At 54.4% G+C, this 23,205-nt stretch overlaps 2 protein-coding genes across 9 annotated transcripts in view; both read left to right on the top strand.

Moving 5' to 3' along the window:
- The window catches only part of KIAA0753 (KIAA0753 ortholog), a 62,589-nt gene extending 59,234 nt beyond the window's left edge, over nucleotides 1-3,355 (top strand). For 7 of the 8 annotated variants that reach the window (XM_089900560.1, XM_022595996.3, XM_022595993.2 and 4 more), the window contains one exon: nucleotides 3-3,355. In XM_089900560.1, coding sequence (XP_089756686.1) covers nucleotides 3-120 — 118 coding nt within the window. In that variant the 3' untranslated portion in view covers nucleotides 121-3,355. The remainder of the gene's footprint in view (nucleotides 1-2) is intronic. The other variant, XR_002647700.3, reaches the window with a different exon arrangement.
- Nucleotides 3,356-6,634: 3,279 nt separating this feature from the next.
- The window catches only part of PITPNM3 (PITPNM family member 3), a 103,245-nt gene continuing 86,674 nt past the window's right edge, over nucleotides 6,635-23,205 (top strand). Inside the window, exons 1-3 of the mRNA XM_089900144.1 lie at nucleotides 6,635-6,667; nucleotides 6,875-6,992; nucleotides 18,729-19,639. Of these exons, the coding sequence (XP_089756270.1) occupies nucleotides 6,635-6,667; nucleotides 6,875-6,992; nucleotides 18,729-19,639 (1,062 nt within the window). The remainder of the gene's footprint in view (nucleotides 6,668-6,874; nucleotides 6,993-18,728; nucleotides 19,640-23,205) is intronic.

Raw genomic sequence — 23,205 nt, 5'->3', positions numbered from 1 at the left:
AGCTTTGCAGAAGAGCTTGTAGATGAAGCTCTGGGGGCCGTGGCTGCTGAGCTTCAGGATGTGTGTGAAGATTATGCAGAAGCCGTGTTCACCTCAGAATTCTTGGAGGCGGCTACATGAAGGCTCTCCAAGGCAGGGCCCCCAGTGTCACTGGTGAGGGGACGGCACCACCCTTTCTACTAGCCACAGGAAATCTTTTTCCTCAGCTGTCCATCCAGGCCCAGAAGGTGCTTCCCACTGAAAGGAAGGAAGTGCCAGTGAGGCCATCCTCACTTTGCATCTTCTCATTGTCAGAGCAATGGTTCTGGTAGTTTATGATGGACTGTGTTATATTTATCAGTGCCCAGGAAACGTGAATCAATTATGACAGTATAATATTTTCTGAATGTATAATTTTCCCATTAAAATACCATGTTCATTACACTGGCTCAGTTTGGTGGCCAGAGCGTTTTGAAAGATAACAGATAAGCCTTCACACAGGGATTCAAGTTGCTGTTGATCTGTGGGTGGCCTTGATGCCAGCACAAGTGCAATTACTCTCTGGTCCCATCACCTGGCTCGTGTTTGCTTCTTTGACAGTTTCCTACCAGGACACCTGTCCTGCCGGGTTACAGACTTGTGTCGAGCACAGGACTTAGTTATGCTGCCAAAACTCTGCTCCATCATTAAAATAGGAACCCAGCAGTTATCTGTGTACAACAATAAACACACATTTCTCTAATTCTCAGTTGCTAGGTGCTTCTTCACATTTTGAGTTCCTCAAGTCTTTTGTCGCTGTGGGTTGACATATTCTGATATACAGAACTCTGAATTCAGAGGAAGTTTGAGGACATCAGGAGAGGCCGGCCTTCTCTGGGGCCTGGTCAGAGGTACAGAGCTCACCCCCCTCTCTGCTGAGGTCACAAGTTGCTATGTTTCCACACCAAAAAGGAGCCTGTGTGGGAGGAGAAAAGAGATCTGGGTAGTGTGAAGACCACAGGGTCTCCCCCAAGAAAGGAAGAAACTTTAAGAACCACAATAGCTTGGTCCTCGAACGTCTTATAAGTCATATTTTACCAAGAGAAAAGCCTCTGTGTTTTCAGAAACTCTGGATTCAGAAAAAGAAAAGGAATGTGTATAAAATAAGGCCACTGCCTCGAAAAAGTTTCCCTCACTTTTTTGCCTGGGGCTTGGTGAAAGAAATGTGGAGAACGAGTGACGTGAGACATACCCCGCAGAATAATGTGAATCCTTTTATAGCACATATAGTGTTGTCACCTGGGATTTTTCTCTGAAGTACAAGATAATTTAAGCTGCTTGATCACACTTATTTGTGCAAAATTGATTTTTGTTTAATGTTAATGTTTTCCTGCTTAATTTTGTATAAACTCAGAATTTAAAAGGCTTCAAGGGAAATTAAAGGTCCTCTATTTGAGGAGTTATATATGTACACTTGATAGGAGTGTCTGTTATTGATAATTTGTGTGGCAGTTTTTACTGTGCTCATTTTTAAAATAAACTCAATATTTTAAAGTATGTACATGTCGGTTTGAAAAAATTTACATCTCCTTTTTTTTTTCCAGGCAAAGTGAAATGTGATTTACAGAAACCACTGAGAATACTTTTATGTTTAATATGAGCGTACTGGATTATTTGCCACCTCTCACCACCCCCAGAAAGAAATAAATGATAATAAAAGCTAACATTTTATTGAGCACATACTATGTACCAGGCATAGCTCTAAATGCCTTCCCTGTATTAACTTATTTAATCCTCATATCTGTGTGTGATAGATACCATTAATACGCCCATTTTGTAGATGAATCAAATGAGGCACAGAATGGGGAGATAATTTGATCACATAAGCCTATATTCAGCAGCACCGTGGTCATGGATTCACTTACTCCCATAAAGATAGGTGTCAAAGTTTTGAGAGTTCACTCAAGTGCATTCTCCTGCCTCTTCCTGTGTCCGCTCAACGTGTCTTAGACGCTGTTGTCTGGACCAGTCCTTTCCTAAGCACCTCCTGTCCGCTGAAGAGTCAGGTCCAGACTCCTTTGCTTGCAGATCTTTCCAGTATATCTCCTGTCCCTCCCACCGGCTGGGTCTCCCTGTCTCTGGCTCCTGTGGGTGAGGCTTACACCTACCTCCGTGTCTGCTGTCTACTTTATAGCCCTGGCCCACAGTGAACCTCCTCGGCCAAAGCATTCTCCAAAGATGCAAAAATAAATTGCAAGAAATAAAAACTTTCATTTGAAAATGGAAGTTGAATCCTTAAAATATAAATTTTCCTGTTTATAGCCTTGCAGTTATCCCAGACCTCTAGAATTTTTGTTCTTCATGAGCAAAGGCTGATCCTGTATAGGTTATTCTCTAATCCCCTCCAGTTTTCTCCTGACCTATTCATGCGTTATTTTCAGAAACAGAGAAATGCATGAGTGTAGTATTTCTGCGTTACATAGGCTGTCCCAATGGACGGACATGCTGAAATTCCTGACCTGTCCAGCTTCACAGCTCTGGCCCTAGGGGGTCTTAGCTGTATACATGCTTGCCTCTAGTCTGTACAGTTCCTTGAGGGCAAGGCCTCTGCCCAGCATGTAGTTAGTGCTCAGTAAATTCTTTTGAGTTAACGAAAGAAGGAAGGCACACTTTTTCCTGGGGTCGGTTTTGCTTTGGGATGGGGGTTCTGTCACATCTCTGCAGAGTCCACAGAAATCTCTTAATCTTTTGTGACCTGATGTAGGATGTCACCTGTGAGGAGCTGCAGATCCCATCTCCGAGGTGCCGATGCATCAGGGATGCCAACTCAGAACTTCCAGAACTGCTGCAGAGTGGGCTTGGCGGGGGCCCAGGGCTCGGGCAGAGGGCAGAGGAGTGGATGGGGGACCACAGCAATGACTGCCTTGATGCCGGGGTCCCTTGCCCCTCTGCCTGCTGGTGCTGGGGGCCGGAGGGGAGGCGGTGAGTAGCATCCTTTCTGCCTCTCCTCCCTCCCTTCCTTTGCTCACAGTACCTGCTTCCCTGAAATTGAGGGGAGTGTGTGTGCAGGGAGTGGGCAGCCAGAGGCAGTGCCTAGAGGAGGCATGAACTGTGCACTGGTGGGTCTGGAAGGCAAGAGTGAGCTTCGTCGGAGCGAAGCCCCCAGGGCCCAGAGGAGAGGAAGGGGCTCTAAGCCCCGTCAGAAAGCTTCCAGTTTTCTCTGTGGTGCCGTGTAGGTTTCCTTAACTCTTTTTTTTTTTCTAGCATCTTTATTGGAGTATAATTGCTTTACAATGGTGTGTTAGTTTCTGCTTTATAACAAAGTGAATCAGTTATACGTATACATATGTTCCCATATCTCTTCCCTCTTGCGTCTCCCTCCCTCCCACCCTCCCTATCCCACCCCTCCAGGCGGTCACAAAGCACCGAGCTGATCTCCCTGTGCTCTGCGGCTGCTTCCCACTAGCTATCTTCCTTACGTTTGGTAGTGTATATATGTCCATGCCTCTCTCTCGCTTTGTCACAGCTTACCCTTCCCCCACCCCATATCCTCTGAGGAACTCTGTTTTAGTAACTTGAGGGAGTGCTGAGAATTCCCCACAAACCCTGTAAATCAGGGGTGTCTGCTCACCACGCACGGTCACCGCAGGAGCACCCTTTGGGAGGGCCAGCGGGCTGGAGAGCTCTCTGTTCTGGGGGCTCATGAGAAGCAGCAGGAAGGCAGCGGTGTGACCCCTATCTTCCTAAATAGTGGCCTCTCCCATTCGCCTCTGCTGGTTCAAGAGCAGAGACCTCTCATCTGTTTATTAGTTGGTTGAACCTAATAATGCGGGCTGGCCTGGAAGGGCTTCCACCAGACGTCCTGAGGGCTTCCCTCGGTCAGGGCCCCAGGGAATCCAATGTCGGGGCCCCGGGCTGGCTCTCAGGCCCAAGTGATCTCAGTCAACTCCTCCGTCAGTGCGGGTCCCACCCTGACCAGGCTCGCAGCTCTGATAATGACTCTGGGCTGGCTGTGTGGCCAGGCCTTCTCTTTGCTTTGCGGCTCTGGTTCTAGGTCCCTCTTGCCAGCCTGCCCAGGGCCCTGTTCCTGTGACACTGGGCCTGCTCTGCTCTCACCAGTCTTCCCAGAGCCCCAAGTGTGGCCTCTGACCCTCAGCCTGGAGCAGGGAGCCCCGAAGTTGCCCCCACCCTCTCTGATGAACCCCCTTTATCTGCTGCTCTTCCTAGAGTCCCCTTAGCTGTTTCTGTGCTCCATCTGCCTGGTAACCCTGATCGATTTTTCTTGAACCAAACCTGCTGCCTCTCACCTTTTTTTCTGGCTGACTTTCCATCCACCCAGCGGGACTTTTCCTGTGGCTGAGCCCATCCTTCCCGCCACTGAATCAGACCCCCCACACGCATGCCCCAGCGGGTGTCCGGAGGTTGGGCTACTCCATGTCCCCCGCCACAGAATAAGTAAGACGCCTGCGCCTCCTACCCTTCTCTGAGCTCCAGCTCTCCCGGGGGCTGACTGAGGGGCTGCTCCCCTCCCATTCTGTTCTGGATCCAAGAGAAGTCACCCTCTCCCAGAGCCCCTCTGTCACAGCCTTTGCCTCCCCAGTCTCTGTCTCCCTTTGCTTCCATTGCAACCCTTCCCCGGGCCCCTCGGCACCCCCTCTGGGTGTGTCTTCGCACCTTGTGCCGTTCCTCGCCCTCCCCTCCCCAGCCTCCCTCACTGCCCCCTCCCTGGACCAGAAGCATTTCCCTTCGGCTCTGGTTGTCTCCCTGGAATCTTCCATCCACACACTGTTCCTCTGTCTTCCCTTGGGTGGGGGTGAGGTCAGCCTAAGGCCTCCCACTTGTGGGCGCCGTGCCTGTGTCTAGAAGCTTGCTCTGTCTCTGTCCGTGCCCGTCATCCCATTTGGGAGTGGGAGAATTCCAACAGCGTCCGGCTCTGACACACTGTGATCAGATCCTGGACACTTGGGCTCTGCCATCTACCCCACAGCTCCAGGGTTCCCTAAGCCTGGGCTGAATTACCTAGGAGGCCCCCAGCAGACGATTCCTCGAGATGGCATGGGAGGCTGGGAGTCCAGAGAGCTGGGGAGATGAGGCTGGCCACCAGCACCTGTGCAGCCACTTGCCTTTATGGCCCCTACAGACCGAGCTCCAGGGCCAGGCTCAGGAGGAAACATGGTTCTCCTTAGCCATGATTGTCCAACACACCGTTCTTGGAGAGTTACTGAGAGGCCGAGAGAGGTTAAGTGCATATTTGGGGTTTAACCCCATCCCACATCTACTCAGCACTTTACAATTCACAAAATGCCTTTCAATACATTCCCTTCTCTCTCAGTCACTGTAGCCACCCTGCATTGTGTACCAGCAGTAACACGGACTGCTTAAGAATGTGAGCCACGAGTTAAAATCTCCTGGGACCTCCATGCCTCAGTTTCCTAATCTGTGAAATGGGGATAACAGTAGTATCCACCCGGGGTTACTGTGTGGATTAAGGGAAATAATCCTTTGCAAACATTGAGAAGAGCACCTGGTGGATAGTGAGTGCTCAGCGAGTGTTCACTCTCAGGTTTGTCACTGAGGACTTAGGAGGGGGACGCTTGTGGCTGTTCTCACAGCCTTCTTTCTGAAGTGCTCTCCTTGCCTCTTTGCTCTTGTTGTGTTCTTCCTGCCTACAGCCCTGTGTCTCTTCTTGCCTTGCCCTCAAAGCCAAACACTTGGCAACAGTTAGCCATTCCTTTGGCTGCCCTGAGCCACACATCTGGTTCCCCCTCCAGCTTATCCCGCTGGGCCACCTCAGAGAGATGTCCCTTTTGGCCACGGGACTAACTGCACCGTGGACAGTGGTCCTGTGCGCTTTGCTCTAGGGCTCCCAGTGCCACCAGAACCTTCTGAACTGGACCACATCCTTAAGGGGCAGGCAGATGAAGTATTACTAGCCTTGGTTTTTTTTGTTGTTGTTGTTTTGTTTTTTGGCTGCGTTGGGTCTTCTTTGCTGTGTGCGGGCTTTCTCTAGTTGCGGCGAGCAGGGGCTACTCTTTGTTGTGGTGCACAGGTTTCTCATTGCGGTGGCTTCTCTTGTTGTGGAGCACGGGTTCTAGGCGCGCGGGCTCAGTAGTTGCGGCTTACAGGCTCAGTAGTTGTGGCGCACGGGCTTAGCTGCTCCGCGGCATGTGGGATCTTCCCAGACCAGGGCGCGAACCCGTGTCCCCTGCATTGGCAGGTGGATTCTTAACCACTGCGCCACCAGGGAAGTCCACTAGCCTTGTTTTGCAGATGAAAACAATAAGGTCTACAGAAATGAAGAGGTCATGTGGACACACAATGACAGAACCAAAACTCAACCTGCATCTTTTGACTTCAGACCTAGTAACCTTTCCATTCTGTAACACCATTTGGTCTTTCTCTCAAGCAGATGGTTCTTAGATGGTCTAGAAGGCTTAGTAGATGTAACTGTAAGTGGAATCTGCATTTAAAAATACTTGCTATGGTCCTGCACTCTGCCAGACACTAGGCTTAGTTTGGGGCCTACAAAGATGACTAAGATGCATTTCCCACCTTCCTGACACAGCATCCCCACTGCCCAGAGCTGAGCTGCTGCCTCAGTTTTCATCGTCTGCCTCCCTCATCCCCTGCGCTCCTGCTGGGGCTGAACCCTCCCCGGAACTCAGCCCACAGAGTAATGGTAATTATCCACTGCTTGAGTGCTGACCAGGTAGGTGCTTTATTTACACGATCTCATTTGATTCTCACACTAAACTGAAATAGAGATTATTAACCTGTTTTACAGGTAAAACTGAAGCCAAGTGAGAAGGAGATTTTCCCAATGAGACAGTGGTTCTGGGTCTGCTTACAAATTTGGGCTCTTCCCAGTGTACCGCCGTGGACCCCCCTGGGCCCTGGCATCCTGCCTGCCGCTCAGGCTCCTCCCCCAGAACCTCCGGCCGGCCGGAGGCTGGGCATCCGCTCAGAAGGCAGCCGAAGCCACAGCTGCGGCCTCGCCTCCTGTGCCGGGGGCATGTGCCGAATTGGACATGCTGGTACAACCCTCGCCTGGGCGGTACCTGGGCTTTTGCTCTACCTGCCAAGCACTGTTCACAAAAGGCCTCTGCCCTGTGCAGGACAGCCTCAGTGGCAAAGCCAGTGTCCCCGCCCTCCGGTCTAATTTCCTCCTTTGCCTCCTCAAGGCATCATTCTCAGGCAGCCCCTCCCCACATAGCGTCATGCGGGGCCCCAGCGGCCCCAGCTGGACATTTTTCCCCTTGGCAACCTCAGCAGAGAGAAGCCCTTCCCTCCCAGGAGTGCCACGAAGGCTTCAGGGTCAGGGTCACTGCTCATTGGTCTGATGGGCCCAACCCACGGAACAGACCCATCCCCGACCTAATGCCTGTGCTGTGATTGGTCAGATCTTAGTCACATGTGGATCTGGAGAAGAGGATGGATCAGCAGCATCCCAACCACATGGACTGAACATGGAGAAGCGGCAGCTTCCCAGAGGAAAACAGAGGCCACATTACCTGAAGCTGGAGAGTCTGCCAGTGCGCACTACAAAAAGTAGCATGTCTTCTTAAGACTAGGTCACAAGACATTTTAATCTTCATTAACAGTCATGCAAAGTTTACTACATCTATGGAAATCCAGAGATAAGTAAGGCACAGACCCTCGTTAAGCGAATGAAAATTAAGGTGAAACAGAGGGAAGCAACAGAGCATGGTTGTGCGTTCAAAGGAGTGACTCATTTTTATTGAGCGAAGGTTGCAATCCTGGTGGTCTTCATGGAGGACGTGGCATTTGAATGAGACCTTGAAAGAAAATTGAAACTCTAGTAATTTTAGAAGTAGGGGAAGGACCCTCCAGGCAGAGGGAACAGCAGGGCAAGGATTGAGCTCTCGAAAGGGGAGGGCATATGCGAATATAATGCGATTAGGCTAAGGTACTAGAGGGGTTTAGCCAGAGCTGAGACGCCTGCACTGGGAGCCTGTGTGCCCGAGACTGACTGCATCTGAGGCAGTGAGGAGTGGCCTTGGCAGCTCATGACTCCTGCCGACAAAGAATTTTTGTCCGGCTTCGAGAAGATGCCCTTGAACAGAAACAAGCAGTTTCCCTGGGAGAGCGTCCACCCTCGCTGCCCTTGAAAGCAGGGTTTGCCCCAGATTGCCCCTTGCTCAAGCTTCCTAATCTTTATTCTGTTTCCAGATGGGGGGAGTCTACTGGGAGCCCCAGGCCCCTGCCAAGTGCTCCATCTGTACTTAATCAGTCCCTCCTCTGAAATCCAATCCGTCATAAATTCCAGCCTCACAATAAATGTGCCGAGAGGTCTGTAGGGACGGGCTTTTATAGTGAATGAGAAACAGAATCGCTGCCCAAACTGTTGAACTGAGAACAATGGGGACCCGAAGGAGGTGCTGCAAGAGGGGCAAATATTGAAGGCTGAGCAGCAGAGGGGGAGCCCACGGAGCCCCACCCGCCCGGGACTGCTGCACCCTCGGCTTGTCCTCAGCCTGGTCTCCTCGCCTTTATTAGCTCTTGGTAATGGATTTTATATCTGCTCAGTGTGACGGAGGAGTCTTGGCAAGCCTCAAAGACCTGCAGAATTTCCTCCCGGCCCTCCAATGAGAAGCCGGCAGCCTCCGTCAGCCACGTAGGTGGCTCTCCAGCCAACATTTACTTTAGTGTCAAAAAGAAATCCCAGGCATGTTTGGAACAGATGCAGGGCCCGCTGAGCCGTGGGGTCTTTGCGAGGACAATCTAGGCCGGGCCTCAGGGTGTCGGCCTTCCTGTCAGTGTTGATCCTGTCGTCCTTGCCTGGGGAGGGCACGCTGGGGCCTGAGACCCAGGCGTCGGGCACTGCTGCAGCCCTGTGACCTGTGGCAGGCGTGGCAGAAGGCCACCTTGCCGTGGGAGGACACAGGGATGCGGGCTTAGCTCTGCCAACGCTTTTAATTAACTCACATAATCATTCACAGGTTAGACACGAACATGCCCCAGACTCCCCACACTAACTCAGGGGGCCTGTATCCCATCCGCACAAAGGGATGGACGAAATAGGAGTTCTTGCTGTTTCAGTAAAAATCCCTTTAAAAATCTGGAAAAAGCTATGGGCCCTTTCCACAGAAAACACACACACACACACAAACACATGTACACACACAAACACATGTACATACATATACATGTGCGCACACATTATATGCACACATACACATATGTGCATGTACATACACACACATACACACACCTGCAGTGCCATGCCAGGGGGCTGGCAATCCCCAGATCCAGGCTGGCCTGGATGCCTGGTTAAGGAACCCTGAACTGAATGATTCTGGGGTCCGGCCTCTTCCCCTGTAATTCTCTCCGAAGCCGTCTAGGTACAAGCCGTGCCCCCATCACAAAGCATTTTCTAACCTCTTACTCTGAGGTAGACAGAGGAGGGTTTATTACCCCCTTTTCTGCAGAGCAGGGACGGGTCTGATAGGAAATCAATAGTGAAAGTGGGGCTTATCAGCTCCACCAGTGTTTCCTCTAACTTTTTTAGGCCATGCTCCCTTTTGATGCACAGAAAAAAACCTCATTTCCCCACCCTAGGAATTTCTAATAACTCATGGTGGGGAGGGGAGCAGAAATCTACTGAATCTCAGGCCAAGTTGTTAAATTTTACTCTCTATAGCTTGAAATATAATTTGAACTCTGAAAACCATAGTTGTGCTTAATTCCCAAGTATGAAATATTGTAACGTTGGAACATTTAAAACCATACAGCCTGCGGCAGCCTGGACTAAAAAGCACTGTGGAAGGACTGACAGCCTCTCCATGTAGTTGTGCAGTTAATCCAGCCCCTTCCCAGAACTTTCCTGCCGGGGACGCACCAGGACCCTCGTGCACGGAGGATGCCCGTGCCAGATGACTCTAAACAGCAGACAACAGTCTCCCGAAGACTTTTGGAACCCTTAACTTTGGCAAGTCTTCAGGGTTGAGTTTTGCGGGGATTGCAGGGGCTATGTCATCCCTGAGGTGACTCAGCCCCCAATATCCAAGTGATTTGGAACGCACGATGCAGCCTTTCATGCGGGACACTCCCAGTGCCCTTGGAATGCAGGAGCCCATCTGCCATGGCAGGATTCTCAGAGCTCCCTCTCCCACTGCTGGAACCTGGGACGTGCTGTCACGTCCCAGCCTTGGCCAATCAGACCTGGCTTGAATGAGTGGTGCAAAGATGAGGTTCCTCTAGAACCCACTCAGCGGTGGGGTTGTCCAAGGTGCAGGGAGTGACCCTCAGGCCAAATTGTTCTGCCACGAGATGGCTGTTGGGCTTTACAGTTCTCTGCCCTCTGAGCTGCCTTTGTTCCTGTCTGCTCTCCAAGCCTGTCCCTGCAGCCTCAGCCCCGGCAGCCCGCCAATAAATTCCCTTTTGCTTAAGAGAGCCCGAGTCTGTGCCTGCTACAATAGGAAGCATCCGTGTTGCACACACACCGTCTGGACCTCGTGTTACTTCCGCAAGCAAATGCTACCTGGGCACCAGCAACACCCCCACTTCTCCTGGCAGGATGGGATGGAGGGGGTCAAAGAGAGTAGAAAAGACTCCTTTCCACAAGCCAGCAACACTCCCTCCACCTCCACGCAGGAGTGTGAGGAGAGAGCCCTGAGAGATGAACCTGGAGACCCCCTGCCACCAATGCCCTGTTTTTTGTTTTTTCTTTTTTCTTTTAATAAATTTATTTATTTTATTTATTTATTTTTGGCTGTGTTGGGTCTCCGTTACTGTGCGTGGGCTTTCTCTAGTTGTGGTGAGCGGGGGCTACTCTGTTGCAGTGCGCGGGCTTCTCATTGCGGTGGCTTCTCCTGTTGCAGAGCACGGGCTCTAGGCATGTGAGCTCAGTAGTTGTGGCTCACGGACTCTAGAGCACAGGCTCAGCAGTTGTGGCGCACGGGCTTAGTTGCTCTGCGGCATGTGGGATCTTCCCAGACCAGGGCTCGAACCCGTGTCCCTTGCATTGGCAGGCGGATTCTTAACCACTGCGCCACCAGGGAAGCCCAATGCCCTGTTTGTGACTCCCCGCTTCCCACCCCCAGTACCTGGGGCCCAGCTTCCCCATCTGTACAGTGAGGTGCTGGGTCCGCTGAGTTGGAGTTGGATGCGGTGAGTGGGGTCTGGAGGTCCTTCCAATTCCAGCCCTGAGTCCAGATACCCTTCAAACTGTCCAACATCCTCAGAGGCATAGATGAACAACCTCCCAGCCCCCGCCTACCTAGGACTCCCTCCCCTAGGACTCTGGGTCTGAAAACAAGCAGTGTCTTGACCCCTACCTGGCATCGGTCCTGTGCGTCACATTCTGGAGCACCAAACACCCTTCATCCCTCTCTCTCCCTTATACATTTCATGACCAAAAGTCAAGTCTTCCCGTGAATACGTTCCTTGTAGTCTTTGCCTTCCTGCCTTTAGAAATGGATTTGCATAAAATAACCAGAGGGGATTTCTACAGCTGCCTCTTTATTCACCTGCAGCCCTTCTAGGCCAGGATGTTTCCTTGATGGACTGCGATCCTTCAGCCGGTAATTTAATTGACACCTGCCCAGTGCAATGTCTCCCCCTGTGGTTTACTGGCAGCGGCTGGGCTTGGAAAGGGATGTTTCTGTCTTCAAGAAAGGCCTGGAGTCCCTGGAGCGTCCTTTCACTCAGCGAGTAATCTAGTATATCTTTAATAAGTGGAGTCAATTCACTTTCAAAACCCGTGTAAAATTCAGCCTTTTAGTCACTCTGACCTGAAGCATTCAAATTCCAATAAGAATAGATAGCCCCAGCAGCACCCACCCATGACCGGCCAGGGGATGAGATCTGGCCAGGGGATGAGATCTGGCCAGGGGATATGGGCTGATAGCCCCAGGAGGCCTCTGCCTGGGCCAAGGCCGCAGCATCTGTGCCCTGGAGACGCTTGCTGACTCAGCTTCTTCACCTGCCAGAGCATCTTGAATGTGGGCTTTGGAAAACCACGGGGTCAGAGCCCAGCGGAAAGGTTCTGGGAAACTTGTGAATCTAGTATAGACAGGGCAGGGCGGTGAGCTGTCTGAGGCTGTACCTGGAGTTAGTGGCAGAGCCTCAGCCTCTCAGTTTCCTGTGTCTTGCTTTTGTCTTATTTATTTCTTGTCTTCTTCTCTCTAGAGGTTAAGGTGAGAATCACAGACATCCTAGGGCTTGTGTTGGAATACTTGGTCCAACCACTTACTAGCTGTGTGACCTAAAGAAAGATACCTAGCCTCTCTGAGCCTCAGTTTCTTATCTGTGAAATGAGGATGGTTAGAATAATGCCTCCCTCATTATGTTGCTGTAAGGATTAAATGAGGTAACACATGAAAAGTACTTAAAACATTTCCAGGTACATAGTAGTCACTCAGCAAATCTATTCCTGTTATTGTTGTTATTGTGTTGTTGTTACAGCTGGAGAGAAATAGAGCAGATGTGAAGAAGAGCTTCCCAGCTAGCCTAACAGAGAGAGCTGAAGGTTGTAGCAAAGTCTGGAGGCAGAAGGATGGACAGAATGACCCTTTCTTAGGGGTTCCCTCCCCCCAGTGACTCTGTCTTGGCTTCTCTCCAGCAGCTGCCTGAGCCCCAGCAGTGTGGGGTCCTCTCTGGGGAGTTAAGACTAACACACTTTGAGATCTGTATCAGCAAGTACAAATGATGCCTCTGTGGAGAGGGCAGGGTGGGGCAGATCTGCAGCGGGAGCTTATATCACACTCGGGCCATGGGGGCTGCCAGGGTTTATTCCTGGTGAATAGGAGGCCTTTCTCTGCTGACTTCAGCTCAGACTGCCCACCTTCTTCTCCATCCCCTCCTGGGGAGGCATGTGGTGGGTACCACTGTGCTCAGACCTGGAGGAGAGAGATGAAATTTGTATCACAGGCCGAGCTGCCTGCTCAATGAGGCTGCAGCTGCCCTGCTCTCTCCGTGGGAGACAGGGAGTGTGGAGTGTTCTGAGCGGATGGAGACTGGGCTGGAAGTCAGAACAGCCAGGTTCTAAACTAGGACAAGGCCCTTCCCTGCTCTGGGCCTCGGTCTTAATATCCATCAAATGAGGGTATTGGCAGAACACTCTCTCGAGAGCAGCTTACTGATGCGGTGATTAGGGAAATCTGCGTGTTCCCAATGGCCCTACAGTTCCAGTGCTGTGTATGTGCCCCAGAGAATCTCTGACACAGAGAAACCCAAGAAATGCGGGGGATGTTTGTTGCAGCAGCATCTGTAGCAGCGAAGGGCTGTGAAAACTAAATGCCCATCAAGAGGGGATGAGGAAATACAAGATGAGGTCTTATCACACTAGGAAACATTATCATCGAAAGGAACCCGCCAAATCCATAAATATCAGTATGAATAGATCTGAAAACAATATTAAAGGGGGGAAAGTAAGAAGCAGAACGGGCTAGCCATGGTGCCATTATGTAATGTTTTAAATACTTTTTTTTTTTTTTTTTTTTGCGGTACGCGGGCCTCTCACTGTTGTGGCCTCTCCCGTTGCGGAGCACAGGCTCCGGATGCGCAGGCTCAGCGGCCATGGCTCACAGGCCCAGCCGCGCCGCGGCATGTGGGATCTTCCCGGACCGGGGCACGAACCCGTGTCCCCTGCATCGGCAGGCGGACTCTCAACCACTGCACCACCAGGGAAGCCCCATTATGTAATGTTTTAAATGCATCCATGCAGGTGTATAATGTTTAGGCTACACAGACAGGAGAAAGAGCTTCTGAAGTTAGATGGGAAAAGCACACAGCATTTGGAAGAGAGGAATAGACTGGGGGTGAGGACAAAAAGAGACCAAAAAAAAAAAAAAAAAGACTCTGCTGAGACTGCTAGGAGATGCCATGAGCTGGTAATACCAAATCCTATTATATCCTATTAGGTGCATCTCGGGTTCAAACACAATAGATAAAGATGGGGTCTAGATGATTCCCTCAGGACCTTCCAGCACCGCCATCCTGGTACGCAGCCAGCATGGCCAGAGCTGGGACCTTGTAGGGGTCCAGAGCAAGGACCATGCCAAGTTGTGGAGCCTGAGCAAAGCCGTATCTGAAGAAAGGTGTACAAGAGCCCTAATAGGTGTAGGTATTCTACTAGGTGCCAATAAAGTCTGATACATAATCTATTTACATAATCTGGTTGTGATTTCCTGCCTCGTCAATACAGTTACATTAGTAATCAGGACGCACGGGCTGATCTATTGTTTCCTTAGTGCCTTATCATCTATACCTGTGTTTGCTTCTCTGTGTTCTGGAATCTGTCATAAACAATGTCGTGTGGGGGGCCAGGGCAGGGGAGCAACGAGTCTGAGGTCGGAGCTTTGGTACATGCTTGTTTGGGGCTGCTGGCACTGATGCATGTTTGCAGGAGTGTAGACTCCAAGGACCACTCTTGCAGTGCGTTTCAGATTTTCAGCCAGTTCCTCGTTTGTATTTGGTCTAAATATAACTTGAAGACAACTGGTCTTGCTTGAGGCCAATCTCAACAGTCTTGACATCAAACAAACACAAAACACAGCTCCAACTGCAAGCGCTGAAGGAGGAGATAAATTGCTAACCCATTGGGCAGCCTCTTAAATCAGCTCGTTCCTTAGAGCCGCGGCCACATCTCTCTGCCTCCACCCAACCCCCTCTTTTCTTAAAAAATCTCCCTTCGGCCTCTCCAGACCCTCTCTCCAAAATCCCATCTACCAGCGCACCCCACTCGGAAGAACAGCGAAGCCGCGTAAACAGCAATCGATGAAATAAAATCTAAACTTGAGCCTCGGGTCATCTCAGCACTCAAGTAAAACCGGGGGAGGTCTTGTTCAACAGGTTCTGCAAGATGTCTCCAAGCATCCTTCAAAAATACTGAGGATGCAGGAATGTGAATGTCATCTAGATTTTGCGGCCCACCCTTATGGGCATAGAGGGGGGACCATGGTCTATGTAAAGGTAGAGCATTCACCTTGGTCTACTAGGTCGGTGGGTGGGTGGGTGGGGGTCTTTCCTGGCCAGGGGTTCTTACACAGGGGTCTAGGGCTCACCTAAGAGGTCATTTGTGTTGATCTTAAGGGAATCTTCCTGCCTCTGCGTGAGATCACAAATGAGAACCTTGGTGACCCAGTGCCTCCTTCACAGGATCTGCTGTGAACGTGAGGCTGGGGTTATTAGTGTAACTGCTGGGAACGGGCCCTCGCCAGCAGGGAAGGGGACAGGCAGGGTCCTAACCCTTCTTAAGGTTGAAGGTGGAAGCACGGACAAGATAAGCCACAGCTCCCAGCAAGGAGAAGAAGAGCTCTAGATGCGAAGGCACATTCTACCCAGTGTCCCGGATGGTGGGCAGAAGTGGGGGGCAGCCTGGTGCGAGAAGGCGATGGCGAGAACAAACCAGCCACTCCCGGTTGTTCTGGAAGGCTCCAAAGAAAAGCTTCTATTCCTAGGGCTGCTTTCGTGATTGGGGGCGAGCCTCATGGCAGTGGACAACCCCTAAGTTTCTTTAAAGTGTGGGAACCAGCGAGGAGGGGCCCGGATGGCTAGAGCCAGGACAGGAGACACTGCAGGGAGGGAAGCCGTTTCCAGCAGCTCGGGTGAGAGAGACCCACGTGACACTGGCAGAGGCCGAGGGACTCACTGGCGCCTTTGCTGCCGGGCTCGAGCTGGCCCTGGTCCTGCCCCAGGCCTCCTTCTGTTGGCGTCCATCAGCAGTGGACAGGGGTTAAGTCACTTAATCAGACCACTGTCCTGCTCCTGACTTCCGTGCAAGTCACCATCAGAGAGTTGGACAGCGGCCATACCAGGCCCAGCAGGCACTGCAATACCGAACTCCACCGGTTGCGACGTGTCCAAAAAGGAAATGAGTGTAACCTGGCGTGGCTGCCTTTCCACGGGGCCACGATGGCTCTTGATGACGGTCACTTACCTCTCCAAGTGCCGGGACACCACCTGCCCGGGATGGATACCCAGGCCTTGGGTCTGTCATGTGGAGGGGTCACCCCAGCCATGTTCCTCTCCACACCCGCCTGGACCTCTTCGCTCCATCCACATCTGTGTTCACATTCTCCTGGGGACCAGGTAGCACTGGCCTCTACACTTTTTTCCCAGTTCTCTAGGCTGGAGTGCTTGGCTGGGCCCGGGGGGCAACTGGCTACTCCAGAGGCGGAAGCTCAACAGGCTGTGGGCAGAGGAAAGGGTCTGGGCAGCGGGTTCCAGAGGAAAGATCCTGTCTGGAACCCTGACCCCGTCTCTCAGTCACAGAGCTGGGAGGCCCAGGAAGCACCGGCTGACTCTGGCTTCTCTCTCCTGCAGGCAGCTGAGGTCAGCGTCTCTAAATTGCTAGTTATTCCTTTCTTCAATTAAGGACAATTCTTCTGACGCAGGAAGTTAACTCCCACCAGTTAATCTAATGGCCTTGAGTCCTGATGTGTTTGCTCTATCTGAAGGCAGGGCCACAAATTCCTTGGTAGCAGGTCACAGCCCATGCATTCAGGAGCTGCCCTGGGGGGCCAGGGCCCCACATTCCCTGTTGGACTCCAGATCCACGCAGCAGCACTGATCTTCAGACAGGGGCTGGGGCTGTGGTGGAGGTCCAAAGTGGAGAAGCCACGGATGGATCCCGGAAGTGGGTTGTCATGTGGCAAGCCTCCTCCATCTCTGGCCCATTGTCTTCCCATCTGAGAAATGGGGGTGTGGAGGAGGGTCTGGCTAGATGATTTCTGTAACTCCCATCAACTCGGTGTCTCCCCTAACCTGCCCCACCCACCCCCTCCCAAGGGATTGTGGTGACTGGACGGAGAGGTGGGAGGGGTCTCAGTGCCCACCTCAGGGAGCATCTTCCCTGAGCAGGATGTGTTTGCCTATGAAATACACACACACACACACACACGCACGCATGCACGCACGCACGCGCGCAGTGCTGCCTGGAAGTAGGGCCCCTGCCAGACTGTTGTCACTGCTGCCGCTGTGAGCCAAGGGCCCCAGGAGGTGCTCAGGCCCGGGTGTGTCCCCTCTGAGGCTGCTTTATGGTTCCTCTGTGACAACTCACACCCACAGACCAGGTGGCCGAGCCTGGACATTATCCAGGCAGTCAGGCCTCTGACTGCCCTGCCTGCAGGGAAGGGTGAGAACCAGGCCCGAGGGATAGAACATAGGCTCTAAATTTATCCTGCATAACCACAAGCACGGAACTTTCTCAGCCTCCCTTTCCTATGTGTAAACTGGGGATAATACAAGACATCCGAGGGTATTACGTACCAACTGCCTGAGGGTTAAAAGACATGATATATGTGAAGCCCCGAGCATACTGCCTGTCCACTCATTGCTGTCCCTGCCTCCACCATGCCCGAGTAATGGCGAAAGGCTGCAGGGATTCACTCACACACTCCCAGCTGGTGATGGATGGCACACACCGGCCAAGAGCTCTGGCTTCAACCTCGAAGCTTCTGAAATTTTGTCTATTGGTCAGCCCTGCTGTCTGGTTCTGGGACCCAGAACTCTGGGGACTGAGGGGTTCCCTGGGATGTGGGACTTTCAGTGCTAAAACCAGGAATCTCTGGCAAACCCGGATGGTTGGTCCCTCTTGGTGAAGCCACACTAGGGAGTTTAGACAGAGGGCCCTTGGTTCTGTTGAGTGAGGCCACAGAAGGACCCACAGGTGGGTCATCTGAGGTGCAGATTTCAGCTCAAATGAGAGGAAACCTTCTCACGGTCAGCAGCATCCAAAGATGGAAGAACTCTTGCTTGAGGTACTGAGCTCCCTGTCCTTGGATGTAATACACCAGGAGCTGAAGGGCCACTTGATGGGGATCCGGTGGATGGAGACAAAGCCCCGGGGGGTGGGGTGCTGGGCTAAATGCCCACTGAGGACCCTTTCAGCACCATATGTGCTCCGTTTCCATAGAGGGGCTAATGGGACCCTGGAGTCGGGACAGTGGCTACCCTAAGGGTGGAATTATCCTTTTCCCGGGAAGGCGGGTGTGGGACAGGGTGTGAGGTGCCTGGCTACAGACGGTAACTGGGCTTTAGCTTCCCAGTTCCTCAGAAGGAAGCAGAGGGCATCTTCTCAAGGGATGGTTTGGTGGGAATTGAAAGGTCATCTGAGAACAGATACCCCCTAGCCCTTTCCAGCAGCTGAGCCAGGCAGCCGGCTTTGGGGATGTTGGGAGCTGCCAAAGGCTGGGCAGACATCTGCTGGGCCCACCGACCGGGCCCAGCCTTGAGCTAGGGAGAGGACTGCTCTCCCCTGGGGCCTCCCATCTGGCTACCACCCAGGCGCCACCGAAACGGCTGGCCTTCTCCCGCCCCCTGCTGGGGCTGGGCTGTGGATCCCCAGCTGCCACCAGGCAGAAGCCACAACCCCAGCCTCCCCAGCCTCCGCTGGGACTGTTCACCAGGATGTCTGCGTCCCAGGTGTGGGAAGCAAAGGGGGCTACAGCTCACAGCTAGGCTCCTGGCCTCCCCAGACTGCTCCAGCCTGGAATCCCAGGTGGGCTTTACGTGTATTTTACAAGTTCCTTTAGAACTAAGGGCACAGAAATCCCTTCCCTTCTGAGGCTAGTTCAGGTCCAGGTTGTGGATCCTAGAAATGATAGCCTGGAGTTGGGGCTGATGGAGGGGTCCATCTCTTGCCTCGGATCCCTGGAGACACCTCCCTCTTGGCTTCGCGGGAGCCTCCCGGTGCCCGTTCTTCCTTTCTCTCTCTCCTCTCTGCTCTCTGTCACTCTCCAGGTGCCAGGGTCTCGAATCTCCTCCGAATTTCTCTCCCCCTCTCCCCGTCGGTGTTTCGGCCCCAGGGGTGTCTCTAGCGCCCAGTCTCAGTGGCTCTCGCCCCCGACTCGCGGTCCGCGTGCGCATCTCCGCCTGGACCGCAGCGCCTCAGCGTCTCTGCGCCCGTCCGGGGCTCGGAGCGGAGCGTTTTGGAGCGGCGGCCGCGGCCCCGGGCAGGAGTGCGGGCCCGCGGGGGCGGCGTTGGGCGCCTTCCTCCGTCAGTCCCTCCCCGGCGGCGCGGGGGGGCCGGCGCGGCCGCCGCTCGGCGCCTTTAAGGGAGCGGGAGGGAGCGGCGAGGCGGCGGCGGCTGCGGTGGCGGCGGCCGCGGCGAGCGGGGCGGGGGCGCGGCGCGCGGCGCTCGGAGTGCGCTCGCGGCCGGAGGCGGCTGGGCGGCCGTGGCCGGGCTGGGAGCCGCGAGGAGAGCGGGCAGCGCCGCCGGAGCCCGCCGGCCGGGCCATGGCCAAGGCGGGCCGTGCAGGTGAGGGCGGGCGCCGGGAGGGCTGGGCCGCCGGCGGGGGGAGGGACCCGCGCGTCTCGAGCGGGGGGCGCCGGCCCAGGTGAGCCCCCGGCGCAGGTGGGCGGAGGTTCCGGGCGGGCTGAGGGGGCGGTGGCGCGGCCGGCCCCCGGGAGAGTGGAGAGGGGGCTCCGCGCGCCCCGCGCCCTTCCTGCGCCCCCGGTCACCTCGTGGGACACCGCGTCCCCTCGCCACCGCCCCGCCGGAAAGGGCCAGGTCTGCGGCGCCTCTGCCCAGCCCGGCGGTGGGGAGCTCTCGCCGCCCTCCCGAGGCCCTGGGCAGAGCCGGGCGCGGGGACCGAAGGCGAGGTCCCCGCGGCCGCCGCTCCATCCCACGCCCCCCAGCGCCAACCAGGACGCGCCCCCTTGTCCGGCCGCTCGCTCTATCCAGGACGCGACAACCCCCCCCCCCGCCCCCAGCTCAGTCAGGAGACCCAGATTTCTTCTGAGGAAGGAGGGGTGCCCCGCTCCGCACCGGCCAGTGAGCCGTTCCCCCCCTCCCCCCTTCCGGACCCTGGGAGGCAGAGCCTCAGGTGTGGAGGTCTGAAGTGGGGCCTCTTCTGGGGTCCCCAGGGCTCTGCCCTCCCCCAGACACAGGCCGTGTGGCCCGTGGTGTGAGGGAGTGGGCGTTAGTCATTCGTTCATTCATTCAGCCAGACGATCATTCGCCAACATCTCCTTTGTGCCAGGCCCGGAGCTGGGCTCTGGGACCAGGAGGTGGTGGAGACTCTGATCCTATTTGCGCTCTCCGGGCCCATGGTGCCTTGGGAGGGCGGTGGAACGACGGTGGCGGCAAGCCTGGACACAGCAGGGCTGGCTTGGGAGGCTGGCATGTGTAAATCTACCGTGAACTCACACCCAGCCTGTGACGTTGGCAGGTGCCATGCCATCCCCTTGGACTCGACATTGGGCTGGCACGAACCCCACCCTCTACCCACCAGCGACGACAGTGATGGCATGAGTGTGAGTTCACCCCTGCACACACTTGGGCTGAATACCGCTGGGCTGTGTCAATCCACTGCCACCCCGCAAATGCTGCTCTGACCAAGGGCCGGGTCTGGATGCCCCTGTACACATGCTGGGTGTGTGATATGGATGCCTGAGAATACACTCCCGTTCTGTCCCTGAGGAGTCCTCTTGGGGTGGGGCTGGTTGTGTGAGACAGCAAGTACGAACACATGTAAACACCCCCTTTCTCACTCCCCTCCCCTTTCACCCCAGGCAGCTGGAAAAGGCTGTCTCCCTGGGTCCTTACCCACCCCCCTCCTCCCATAGGGCACATGGCAGGGTGTGTGTCCCGCCCACTGCCCCCGCGCCTCTGCTGCCTGTGTGTGTGTGTGTGCAAGTACATGCACACCCCTTGCACAGATCACCTGCCCGAGAGCACTGTCATCACAGCCGCAGTTAACAATTGCTGCTTGTCCTAGGTATCAGGCAATGTGCACAGCCGTGCCGGGAGGCAGGAAGTGTTACTCTTCCCTTTTTAAAACATCTGGAAACAGGTACTGGGAGAAATAGCTCCCTCCAGGTGGCCCAGAGGGTCTGGGCAGAGCTTAGATGTAGACCCAGGCTGTAAGGACTTCGAGTACTGGATTTTCTCCATTGCTACCCTCGTAGGTTGCCCCCCTCACAGAACAAAGATGCGGTTCCAGCCCCTCCACCTTGGTCTGTGGGTGCATTGGTCTCTAGACTGAGAGTCCGTGGGAATTTGTTCCAGTGACGGGCGAAAAACTGCTCTGCTTTGAGCACCAGTGCCTGGTGCGCTAACATTTTGTCTTTCCTGCTGCAGCTTCATGCTTGGCCCTTTCCCTCAGGGTAGCACAGACTCCCCTCCTCTGTGGATCAAACCGCCCAGGCTCTTCTCCCAGCCTCAGCCGCCACCGCAAGGAGCCTTTAGGATTGACCCCAGCAAGATGGGATTGCTCGTCCTCTTCTTAGCTCTTCCAGGCTCCTTTGCATTTTGTAAAGGTCCCTTCTCTTCCTAAGGCTTCTAAGCTCGCTGACTTGGAGACAACTTGTGGTGATGTGTGCACGGATGTCAAAATCTGTGTAGGATGGACTGGTGAGCTTTAGAACAAAGGGAATCCTTGGAGGTAGGAGCCCCAGTCCCTCTCTTTACGGCTAGAGAAACTGAGGCCCAAGGAAGGGCTGTAACTCAGACACGAGTGGCTGTTCAGGACCATCTACCATGGATGGACAGGCTGACGGTCAGTCAGAAATGATCAGGCCTTCGCTCTGGCGGAGAAGAGGGTGCTGTTAGAACCAAAGGAGGCTGAAGGCTGGGAGAAGCTAGACTGTGAATGAGGGAGTGTGCTCTCTGACCTGTGAGGTGTTCCGTCTAAAACTGGTCAGGGGAGCCACTGACTAGAGATAGGGGTTTGGGCCTCAGGGCCACCATAGGGCATGACTCCAAGGTCATCACGTTGTAGTCTAGCGAAGGCGTCCCAGACCTGTGCAGTGTGCAGCCTGAGCAGCCAGCCATGGCCATGTCAACCGTGTCACACAGGAGCTGAAGGAAGGCAGTGAAAGGGACTTCCATGCTGCCAGGAGAGCCCAGGTACAAGAGAAAATGTAATCAAGTCCTAGAAAGGATTGGACAAATGGCAGAGGGTGGATCCCCAACCGGCGACTACCAAATCTCTGGGGAGATTTCAGCACACAGAACAGGATCGTTATGGTGCCCCGTATCCAGTCTTGAGAGAAAAGGCAAGAGGAGGAGAGCCATTGGTCTTGCCCTGAGGGAGCGCTCCGTCTAGTGGACAAAGGAGGAGAGAGGCCTACCTTGGGGATGAAAGTCTGCAGTAGGGAGGTGAGGGCTGGCAGTGGGGAGGGGCCGGGAAATGCACAGAGCTACCCGTGGCGGCAGGCCTCAAGTGCAGTGCAGACAGAGAGGAGGCCAGTGGGGGCTTGAAACAGCAAAGGCTGAATATCTCTAGAAGTTGGGCCTTAAAGGCTGGCAGAATTTGGACAGGCAGGTGGCAAGGGGCAGGCTTCCACGGGCAGGTGAGGCTAGGAGGGTGGGATGGGAAAGGTGTAGGTATGGCGGGTGGGAATGCGGGTGGGGGGAGGAGGAGGTGCCCAAGGGTGGCGAAATCTGTCTGGCTGGGGTGAAGCATCCCTAGGGGGCTGCAGAAGGCCGAGAGGAGCTCCGGAGAGCATGGGGGATGGGAGGGTTGTGTAAGGCTTGGGTGTTTTGGGTTTTTTTTTGCAGTATGCGGGCCTCTCACTGTTGTGGCCTCTCCCGTTGAGGAGCACAGGCTCCGGACGCGCAGGCTCAGCGGCCATGGCTCACGGGCCCAGCTGCTCCGCGGCATGTGGGATCCTCCCGGACCAGGGCACGAACCCGTGTCCCCTGCATCGGCAGGGCAGGCGGGCTCTCAACCACTGCGCCACCAGGGAAGCCCAGCTTGGGTGTTTTGACAGATCCCTCTGGCTGCTCCTGTGGGGGCAAAGCGAGGCCAGCCTGGCTGGACTGTCTTAGTTGGGAAGAGTTTGTGCTGGTTCTTGCCAGCCACATGGCCCCTCCCTTCCTCCCTGGCCCCCTCTACGCCTCCCTCCACACCCCAGCAGGTTGGCAGGGGTGTCTGCCCACCCGGGGGCAGGGCAAGTGGAAGGCCGTGCCGGGCAAGAACAGAGACAACAGCCAAGAGGGTCTTGGAACCTCTCAGGCTGGGCCAGGACCATCTGGAGAGGTGGGGCTGGGGCCACAGGGCTGGGCCTTCCAGGCTGGAGGAACCAGTTTATTTGCTGCCAAGTGTTGACCTCTGCTCTGAGGGGCGGAGCCAGCGGGCTGGACTGTATCAAACCCAGTAATTCGAGTGAGTAAAATACTGATCCTATAGTGGCAGAGCTGAGAGGACGCTTCCAGAAACTCATGTTCAAAGCCCTCACCAAGAGGGGACGTTGAGGCCTGCGGTGTGGGGTATTTGCCCAAGGCCACAGAAAAAGGTGGTGGCAGAGCTGGGCCCAGAACCTGTGTTTCCAGAGTTT

The sequence above is a fragment of the Delphinapterus leucas genome, chromosome 19, assembly GCF_059928025.1.
Source record: "Delphinapterus leucas isolate spDelLeu-1000000601 "Yukka" chromosome 19, BTC_Dleu_Yukka2, whole genome shotgun sequence".
Lineage (NCBI taxonomy): Eukaryota > Metazoa > Chordata > Mammalia > Artiodactyla > Monodontidae > Delphinapterus > Delphinapterus leucas.
The sequence above is the reverse complement of the archived record's forward strand: the minus strand, read 5'-3'. Positions and strand labels throughout refer to the sequence as shown.